At 38.9% G+C, this 10,804-nt stretch overlaps 1 protein-coding gene across 1 annotated transcript; it reads right to left on the reverse strand.

Moving 5' to 3' along the window:
• Positions 1–5,319: 5,319 nt before the first annotated feature.
• LOC114785656 (zinc finger protein 729-like) lies at positions 5,320–9,567 on the reverse strand. Its single transcript, XM_028972126.1, has 4 exons — positions 8,282–9,567; positions 7,682–7,783; positions 5,479–6,669; positions 5,320–5,372 (listed from the first exon to the last, which is right to left on the reverse strand). Exons 1-4 carry the CDS (start codon positions 9,429–9,431, stop codon positions 5,356–5,358), a joined length of 2,460 nt encoding a protein of 819 aa, XP_028827959.1. The 5' UTR covers positions 9,432–9,567; the 3' UTR covers positions 5,320–5,355.
• Between the last annotated feature and the right edge of the window lie 1,237 nt (positions 9,568–10,804).

Below are 10,804 nucleotides of genomic sequence, written 5' to 3' on the forward strand. Positions count from 1 at the left end.
AATCATTCTAGAATTATTTTCTGCAGGACACCAAACATTCACAGTATTTCACTAAGACATGAAGACATTATGTAATCTGTGATTACATAAAACACTTTAATAAATAATTCCCAGTACATTCATCAGCTCCAACTAATTTTACAGTTATTTAAAATATTGGAAATGTGTTGTTGGATAAAGAACAGTGAAGAAAACGTCTCCACTTTAAAAGTGTGAATGATCCCAGACATCAGTCTGAATGAGCATTAGCTGCTACCGTGAAACTACTTTAGCATAACTGTATCTGTTGCTGTTTAAACCTGTTCACCAGCCCGCTGGACACAAACTACTTACATTTAAGCTTTTTAAAAACCAATAAAAGTGTCAGAAGAACATTTGGAAGTCTGACCCGAGGTCTGTGTGTAGAGCGAGTTTAAATCTGAATGCTCCTCCCTCACCAGACCGCCGCTACAGTCCGAATAACACGCCGTTTCTAAATGTCGAATAAAATGTCATCAATATCCAGAACCATAAAAACGTATAAACTGGGTAACAACGTCAGCAAGGTGACTTGCGCGTGGACTTCTTTGTGTTTTACTTGGTTTTCCTGCAGACGTAAACAGCAGCAGATTCGTCACACGGCAGGCAGATTCGTCAATTTCAGAATTCGACTCCCAAGTTAAAACTAGAAGCTGTACGCAATAAAATTAAACGAAACATGAATGAAACGTGTTTTTCTATTTTATAAATGCTGTTTGTACTTTGTTTTGCATGTAATGACAACCGTCAGTTAGGCTTTATTGTCGAAATGAAATAATCTATTTTAAATGTTTTATAGTGTTTTTTCATGAAGATTTATATATATAAATATGTGTGTGTGTGAAAATAATATATTATATATACATAAGAAATGCTGACTTCGAATAAAAAAAAAAAAGCAAATACTGACATTTTTCAAGATTCTTATTTGTCACATGAAATTATAGCAGTACAACACACAGTGAAATGCATCTTGAAGCACTATTGACTGTGCATAGTTAAAGTAATAATTATAAAAATAAATAAAACAGAACAGAGCACAAAATTTTATGGAATGAAAGAAACATATGGCTAGTAAAAAAAGTAGTAATAAAGTAGGCAAGCTGTGATGCTTGAGTTGGGAGTGTGGTGGCATGTCCAGGTTCAGTATCCTTAGCATCCTATTAAAGCATCTGACTTTAGACATAAAGAGCTGTGTGTGTGTGTGTGTGTATATCAGTTCAAATAGGAAAGTGCTCAGTTGTGTTCAAGAATAATACATGCAGTGTTATAGTCATTTTTACATGTCAAAAATTATCTGTGGCTCCCGTTGCTTTCTCTTTTGTGGAAACCGGGTCCAAATGGATCTTTGAGTGTTAAAGGTCGCCAACCGCTGATTTAAAGAAAAGAATACACTGGGGCTTCTCTCCAGAATGAATCCTGTTTTTTTCCCCCAGTATGTAACCTCTGCAAATCTCTTTCCCGTGCTCCGTACACAGAGTGGGTCCTCTTGTGCATTTACAAACTCAACCTTCTTGTTCAGTCATTAATTCTTTACTGATCACAATTGAATTGTATAAAGAAATAAATATGTAACAATAAAACTTGTAAAAAACAAACTTTTTAAGATTTTAACAGTTGTCTGCAAACAATCAAATTGTAATTAAGCACGGTTCCGGTGACCAGCAAGGTCCTGTCCAAAACACCAGTCCCAGAGTGACAATAAGGCTGACCGATGTAGATGGGTCCCATTTAGTCATGCGTACTGTGCTGCAGTGCTTCCACAATATCAAATTACTTTCACTTACCACATCCACGCCAGAATAATAACAGAGTTCAGATAAAATCTCTAAAATCTGACCACCCCAAACTCATATTCTACTAACAGAAAAGGTTCAAAGCTCCTTTATATGCTCAGTTCAAGCATGAAGCAAAAAATCAGGTCATTCTCACATGTGGAGTTATGTACTTCAGTGAGAATCTACCAATGTAAATGGTCATGAAAAACACATTGAATGAGAAGGTGTGTCCAATCTTTTGGCCAGTACTGTATATACAGTATATCAAAAGTGAGTACAGCCCTCACACTCATTACTGTTCTCCCAAGTAGAAATTCTCACTCCTCCATGATGACATCAAAAACTGGTGGATGTTAGAGACCTTGCGCTCCTCTACCTTCCGTTTGAGGACGACCCACAGATGCACTAGGGTTCAGGTCTAGAGACATGCTTGTCCAGTCCAGCCCTCAGTTTCTTTAGCAAGTTAGAGGTCGTCTTGGAGATGTGTTTGGGGTTGTTGCCATGCGTCCCAGTTTCCCAAAGGGAGGGGATAATGCTCTGCTTCAGTATGTTACAGAACATGTTGCCATTCATGTTCAGCACTCCTGCAGCCCCAAACTCTGACACTCTCACCAACAAGCTTGACTCCGTCCACCTTATCCGTCCACCTTATTCTGCTTGTCCATTTTCTATAAATATAAACACAATTTAAAGCTGTTAAAGTAAAATGTACAGTATTTAAAATATTTGTAACTAATTAGCCAATATAATACACAATACTTGTTGGAAACAAACATTTGACATGTTAAAATATACAGTGATCTTATAGTCAGGTGATCTGTTGTGTTAGTAAGAGAGATACTGGACAATGCCGTCTTATCTCCTCGGTCTGGGGCAGTGGTGGCCTAGCGGTTAAGGAAGCGGCCCCGTAATCAGAAGGTTCCGCCGAGGTGCCACTGAGCAAATCACCGTCCCCACATGCTGCTCCCTGTGCGCATGTGCAGTGTTATGGCTGCCCACTGCTCACTAAGGGTGATGGTTAAAAGCAGAGTACACATTTCACCCTGTCACTGTGTGCTGTGCTGCAGTGTCACAATGACAATCACTTTACACTTACAGCATTTATCAGACAATCAGTAGTTACAGGGACAGTCCCCCCCTGGAGCAACTTAGGGTTAAGTGTCTTGCTCAGGGACACAATGGAAGCAAGTGGGATTTGAACCTGGGTCAATAGGCGAGTGTGTTACCCACTAGACTACTACCACACAGACTACCACTTTGCTTAACACACTTCTGTAACATTTCACATCTGTTTTGCAGTGTGTTATGTCTGCACGTGGGTTTGTTGGTGTTTATCTGTTTTATCTCTTTTAGGTGCAGTTTGGTGTCATCCTCTCACCCACTGTAGTGCAATGACCCACAAAATATGCTTCTTTACCTTTCAACATGAAAATGACCGCAACTCTACATCCAGATCAACAAAAGAACTGCTTCACGGCAAGAAAATGAACAATTAGGAATGGGCCGGTTTTAGATGTGCTACAAAATATCTGTGGGGTGACCTGATGAGGTCTGTGTCCAACAGATGCCCTTGCACTTTCAGAATAAAATAGAATGCCTTTTATTGTCACTATATGTATATGCATGTACAATGCATATATGTATATTGCATGTACAATGAATTTAAAAGCAGCTCCTTCAGTGCAGACATGTATGTAGAAAGTAGCACAGAAAATACAAATATAAAAAAAACACAATACAATACAATACAATAAGGGGCAGGAATTGTCAGCATTATATACATATGGGAAGAATATATACTGAATAAATACTGAACCGCCATGGTGCCACTAAGGTCCCCTTGAGCCTGTGCTCCCCAGACACCTGTCATGGCTGCCCACTGCTCACTATGGTGATGGTTAAATACAGAGGATTTTGTTGAGTCACCGTGTGCTGTACTGCAGTGTTTCACAATGACAATCATTTCACTTTCACACTTGATTTGTTTGGTTTCCAGTTGAGCGTGGGAAAGGTTTTGAAATCTTTGTTGTGGTCTCACTGTCTATCATCACGAAAAATTTCACGTTTCTCAGGGGTTTTTTCTATCACGTCTATAATTTACACAGATGCTACACATTTGAATAAAAACAACTAAACAAAAAATATTATAATCATTGTAATTCCAGTAGTCTGGAACTATCCATTTCATTTTTAGGCAATTAAATAAAAGAATGTTTTAAAAAACGTATGATATATTACATGGTTAACTAATTGACTAAGCCACTGATGAATATGTTGTCACCTCCAGCAGAATTTGGTTACTTCTACAAATTCACATATCACTAAAAAACCACACAATATTTTGTACTCCACTCACCTAAATAGACTTCATCATCCAATTCTTTCTTCACATCAAATCCTGTTGGTTCCAGTGTTTTACCACAATGTGTAAGTGTGATGATATCAGATTTCTTCAGTTCAACGACTGCTATACACTTGTAGAGCTTTTCATCAGTATGTTCACGTTGATGACTTTTCATTTGACCTAAAGTAGCTAAGTATTCAGAGCGAAGTGTGAAGAGGTAAGGCGTTTCTTTAAAACAGTAATTCTGTCGTGTTTCAGGGATCTTCACTTGTCTTAAACTGCGGTCACACTTTTTGAACTGATGCGACTTTTCTTCAGTTTCCTCTTTACACCTCTGATCAGTGAATTTGTCTTCACGGTCTGTAAAAAAAAACAAACAATATAAACCCAAATGACAATATTTTAATGAACAATTCTGGTCCTACTTAGTGAAACACAGATAGTCTCTGCTGGACTCTCTGAGGCTGTGGGCAGCAAGTTCTCAGTAGTTGCATCAGTTACCTCAAAATGGCCAAAAACGTTGTTCAGGTCTTCTGCTAGAGCATTGTTACTGCTGATGGTTCTCCAGAGGTGGGTAGAGTACTGAAGTATGACCAGCATTACTCCAAAATAATAATACTCAAGTGCAAGTAAAAAGTAGTCATCCAAATAATTACTCAAGTAAGAGTAGAAACTGATAAGACTACTCAAGTACTGATTGTAATATGCATTCAGACAGAAAAAATATAAATGTGCTAATTTTGGTATTAATAATAATAACAACAACAACAACTACGATTTATAGCAATTAATGGACTAAATCTGAGTGTGCAAATTATCTTATAAATTCTCATGTGTTAGCAATGATATATAAAATAAAACACCTAAACAATAACTAATTATTTCCTCTATAAAAATGCATAGTGGTCTACCATGTGCCGCGATGCCACCGCGGTTTCTGTGTGGTCATGTAACTGCATTGCGACATCTGATTTGTGAAACATATCTAAGATATGAAATAAATGTTTTTAATATGAAATGGCCTAATTATTCATGGTTTACTGATAGTAAAACACCTGATGTGCTTATCCACAGCAACAGTCAATACAGTTCTTTATATGAACACCACTCACCTGAATATTCTTCCTCATCCAACTCTTTTTTCACATCAATTCCTCTTGCTTCCAGGGTTTTACCACAGATCAGACTGGGGACTGGGGAGCCTTTTATGAAAAATTATTTTAGAAAAAATGCTGTATCACATTATTACAGTCTGGCGGGAAATGCGTGTTTTTAGGTAGAAAAAAAATGACAAAAATACTGCCACTATATGAAATGCTAAAATTTTATTTCACTCACCTGAGTGCATCACAGCATCCAAGTCTTGCTTCTCATCATTCACCGGTAATTCAAGGGTTTCACTACAAATGAAAGATGTGACTATATCTGATTTCTTCAATTCAACGCTCTCTGTAGATTTAAAGCCCTTTTCGCGAGTATGTATCCTCTGGTGCTTTTTAAGGTCACATGATTGTGCAAAACTCTTCTCACATTGTACACACTGGTAGGGCTTTTCTCCAGTATGTAAACGTTGATGATGTCTTTTAAGGGTTACTGCTTGTGCAAAACTCTTCCCACATTGTACACATTCATAGGGCCTTTCTCCTGTATGTGTCCTCTTGTGTGTTTTAAGGGTCTCTGCTTCTGCAAAACTTTTGCCACACTCCACACACTGGTAGGGCTTCTCTCCAGTATGCATCTTTTTGTGTCTTCTAAGCAGTGATGCTTGTGCAAATCGCTTCTCACACTGTACACACTGGTAGGGCTTCTCTCCAGTATGTGTCTTCTTGTGTCTTTTAAGGTGTGATGCTCGAGAAAAACTCTTCCCACATTGTACACACTGGTAGGGCTTCTCTTCAGTATGCATAATCTTGTGTCTTCTAAAGGCTGATCCTAAGGTAAAACACTTTCCACACACTTCACAATGGTAGAGCTTCTCCCCAGTATGTATATTGTTATGTCTTTTAAATTCTGATGCTTGTTTAAAACTCTTCCCACACTCCACACACTGGAAAGGCTTCTCTACAGTATGTATATTTTTGTGTGCTCGAAGGTGTGATGCTCGTGCAAAACTCCTACCACATTGTACACACAAGTAGGGCTTTTCTCCAGTATGTGTTCTCTGGTGAGTTTTAAAGGTTCGTGCGTCTGCAAAACTCTTCCCACATTGTATACAATGGTAGGGCTTCTCTCCAGTATGTGTCCTCATATGTGTTTTAAGGGTTCCTGCATGTCTGAAACTCTTCCCACATTGTTCACACTGGTAGGGCTTCTCTCCGGTATGCAACCTCTGGTGTGATTTAAGCAATGATGGACGTGTAAAACTCTTCCCACACTCTTCACACTGGTAAGGCTTCTCTTTAGAATGCATTATCTGTTGTGATTCAAGGATCTTCACTTGTCTTAAATTGTCATCACAATTGTTGAACTGGTGCAATGTTTCGTCAGTTTCTTCTTTACACCTCTGATCAGTGAATTTGCTTTCATGTTCTGTAAAACAAAAAATTTAAAGCCATCAAAAACATATTTGAACCTGATAAGTCAAATGTCTATTTTAAGCAGAGGTTTTGGACACAATAATAGAGTAATAATAATAGAGTGGAAGCATAAGACAGTAGTTAGAGTAGTGATATTCAATATTAACACAATTGCTCAATGTATCAAATAAATTGGAAAAACGTTTTACTACAGGTGTGCCAAATTCTTTGCTTATTTTCACAAAATTGCATGTCACAGTTTATAAATTTTATAGCACTTAAATAGAAACTATTTAGGTGCTATTTAGTTTGTATTTTAGTCGTTGTTGTGTCACGTTGGGGGCAGTGGTGGCCAAGCGGGGCAGTGGTGGCCTAGCGGTTAAGGAAGTTGCCCCGTAATCAGAAGGTTGCCGGTTCGAATCCCGAACACTGAACAAAGCACCATCCCCACACACTGCTCCCCGGGCGCCTGTCATGGCCGCCCACTGTTCACTCAGGGTGATGGGTTAAATGCAGAGGACAAATTTCACTATGTGTACCGTGTGGTGTGATGTATTACATTATACATCACATGACCAGGTTCGTTGACAAAAACAATATTAGTCTGTGGGTCTCTCTAGTCCAGGGAGTCACAAGCCCGCAGCTCTTTCACTGCTCATCTTTACACTGCAGTTGCCTGTGGCTTTAGAAAATAAATAATAATTGAAGTGTGTTTTATTTTCATCTGTTTGTATTTCAAAATTTGAAGATTACTGTGGTCTTGTAACATTAAATTGCAATGTTGTAGCTCAAAATATGCCTAAATATGCGTAAATGTCCACCATCCCATTAGGCCAAATCTGGGGTACCACATCTCCTCTTTTCACCTGTGCTTTCTCTTTTGTGGAAACCGGGACCAAATGACTCTTTGCGTGTTAAAGGTTGCCACACCCTGCTCTAGTCATTCATAGTTTACTGATAGTAAAGCACATGATGTACATATCCACTGCAACGCTGTTCTTTACATGAAACAGAACTCAACTCACCTGAATTGTCTTCATCATCCAACTCTTTCTTCACATCAATTTCTGTTGGTTCCAGTATTTTACCGCAGATCAGAGATGTGATGGAATCTGATGGTTCAACAACTATGACAAAGACACAGTAAAATTACAATTACAGCCTACCACCTAATCAAGATTTCTCTTTTAAAAACGTGGTTTTGAAAACTGGGTTGGATGTAGTGTTTGTTTTCATCAATTAAATATTTGACAGAATCACAATCACTCAATTACACAAGAGGAAATAATGTCTCGTTTTAGTCCACGGAAATAAAGTATTTAAATATAGTTTTAACCATGTAAACCATATTTAGACTACAATTACAATTAATACTTTAGCTATTATAAAACACTGGTAGCGACAACAAACAGAAGACTCACTGATGTTCATTTGCATATTAACTAATTTGAGTCAAAAGTTTTAAAGGTCCATCAATGTCTATTTTAATTGAAAATGTCACTGCATTGAAGATAATAGTTAATAAAAGAAGAAAAAAAAAAGACTTGGCAATGCCATTCTATTAAAGTCTGAGAAAAATGTGTATTCTGCCACAATCTGAAATGCTCATATTTTATTTCACTCACCTGAGGGCATCACATCATCCATGTCCTGCTTCTCATCATTTACTGTTGTTTCCACTGTTTCAACCAAATTCACAGGTGTGATGATATCTGATTTATTCAATTCAACTCTCTCTGTAGAATTGTAGGCTTTTTTTTCAGTATGTAAACGTTGATGATTTTTGAGTCGAGTTGATGTTCTAAACCATTTAGAGCAAATGGTGCACTGATAGAGATTTACATTATGTGTCTTCTTGTGTCTCTTAAGGACTGATGCTCTTGAAAAACTCTTCCCGCACTCTTCACACTGGTAAGGCTTCTCTCCAGTATGTATTTTCTTGTGTCTTCTGAAGTCTGATGCTTGTGCAAAACTTTTCCCACATAGTACACACTGGTAGGGCTTCTCTCCAGTATGTGTCCTCTTGTGTGTTTTAAGGGTTTCTGCTTCTGCAAAACTCTTCCCACATTGTACACACTGGAAAGGCTTCTCTCCAGTATGCATTTTTTTGTGTCTTCTGAGCCGTGATGCTTCTGCAAAACTCTTCCCACATTGTACACACTGGTGAGGCTTTTCTCCTGTATGTACCTTTTTGTGTCTTTTAAGGTGTGATGCTCGTGCAAAACTCTTCCCACATTGCAGACATTTGTACAGCTTCTCTCCAGTATGTATATTGTTGTGTCTTCTAAAGTCGGATGCCAGTGTAAAACTCTTCCCACACTCTAGACATTGGTACAGCTTCTCTCCAGTATGTATATTGTTGTGTCTTCTAAAGTCTGATGCTTGTGTAAAACTTTTGCCACACTCTACACACGTGTAGGGCTTCTCTCCAGTATGTATTTTTTTGTGTCTTCTAAGGTGTGATGCTCGCGCAAAACTCTTCTCACATTGTGGACACTGGTAGGGCTTCTCTCCAGTATGTGTTCTATTGTGTGTTTTAAGGGCTCCTGCTACTGCAAAACTCTTCCCACATTGTACACACTGGTAGGGCTTTTCTCCTGTATGTGTCCTGTTGTGTGTTTTAAGGGATTGTGCTTCTGTAAAACTCTTCCCACAACTTCCACACTGGTAGGGCTTCTCTCCAGTATGCATCCTCTGGTGTGTTTTAAGCCATGATGAACGTGCAAAACTCTTCCCACACTGTACACACTGGTAGGGCTTCTCTCCAGTATGCATCCTCTGGTGTGTTTTAAGTCTTGATGGTTGTATAAAGCTCTTCCCACACTCTTCACACTGGTAAGGCTTCTCTTTAGAAAAGTTTCCCTGTAGCTTTTCAAGGGTCTTCACTTGTTTTAAACTGTCGTCACACTTGTTGAACTGGTGCAGAACATCTTCAGTTTCCCCTTTAGACCTTTGATTAGTGAATTTGCTTTTATGTTCTGTAAAAACAAAAAATGTATATAAAAGACATGTTTGAACCTGTGGCCTAGTGAAGCACGTGGCACTAGGGGGTGGTGAAATTAATTAAATCTATCAGACACAAAAAAGTATCTGATTGTCTATCAATCAGCAAGATTTCTGGTTCTCAGCTGTATTTTATATAGGTAAGGATCTGAAATTGGGAGCTTTTGCAACTCATTACCTTTATAAAAGACACCAGTCCATAGAAGCTAGCGTCTGTTTCACTGCCTCAGCTTCCATTCTTGTGATAACCAAAATGAATCACCTGACCACTGATTTCACTCAAATGAGTAAAATTACGGAAATCAAAAGTTGAAAAAACACATTGAAATGTGTTTAATTTTTGTTGGGCAAAATATGAGTTACAAATGCTGTCTATGCATATATGCCCGCCATCCCACCTGGTCAAGGTTGGGGTGACCAGATCTTGTCAGGCCAGACTTGTCAGGACTTTTGAGGTAAACAGACATGCTAGTGCTAGTTCTTTTATACATAGCATAAAAGGGGAAAAAATTGCATTGTTATCTTCAGTGGTGGCCTAGCGGTTAAGGAAGTGGCCCCGTAAACAGAAGGTTGCCAGTTCGAATCCCGATCCACCAAGGTGCTACTGAGGTGCCACTGAGTAAAGAACACTGCCCCTGCCCACTGCTCACCAAGGGTAAATACAGAGGACACGTTTTGTTGTGTCACCATGTGCTGTGCTGTGGCAATGGCAATCTCTAACGGTGATGGCAATCACTTCACTTTCATTTTGCATGTCAAAAAACAATTTGTGGCTCCCGCTGCTTCTCTTTTGTGGAAACCGGGCCCAAATGGCTCATTGAGTGTTATAAAGGTTGCCAACCTGTTTGTTCAGCCAGAGATATTTTCGCCCGAAATTCACACCTGGAGCGTGCCCACCATGCGCAGGTAGTAAGTGTGCACGCATATGAATCACCTGTAGGACTTATTGTTGTTATACACCCCAGGAGTAGGGAGCAGTTGCCAATCCTTGTATGCTTTAGAGGGATAGGTGTTTAAGTTATCCCATTTGTGTACTGCGACCCCTGGTGTCAGGCACTGCCGCCTAAACAGTAGTCAGCTGTTCTAATCTAATATAGAAAAAAGATTAAAAAAAATACAAGTGTATTTCAAAAGGCAAACTTTAT

Source organism: Denticeps clupeoides, chromosome 3 (genome assembly GCF_900700375.1).
Source record: "Denticeps clupeoides chromosome 3, fDenClu1.1, whole genome shotgun sequence".
In the NCBI taxonomy this organism is placed as follows: domain Eukaryota; kingdom Metazoa; phylum Chordata; class Actinopteri; order Clupeiformes; family Denticipitidae; genus Denticeps; species Denticeps clupeoides.

Bases quoted from the DNA above. Each gene is read 5' to 3' on its own strand.
- LOC114785656 (XM_028972126.1), bottom strand. From the start codon at position 9,431: ATGCATACTGGAGAGAAGCCCTACCAGTGTGTACAGTGTGGGAAGAGT. The intron at 7,784-8,281 runs GTGAGTGAAATA...TCTTTGTCATAG, and splicing joins GGATGATGTGATGCCCTCAG to TTGTTGAACCATCAGATTCC. The intron at 6,670-7,681 runs GTGAGTTGAGTT...TTTGTTTTACAG, and splicing joins GGATGATGAAGACAATTCAG to AACATGAAAGCAAATTCACT.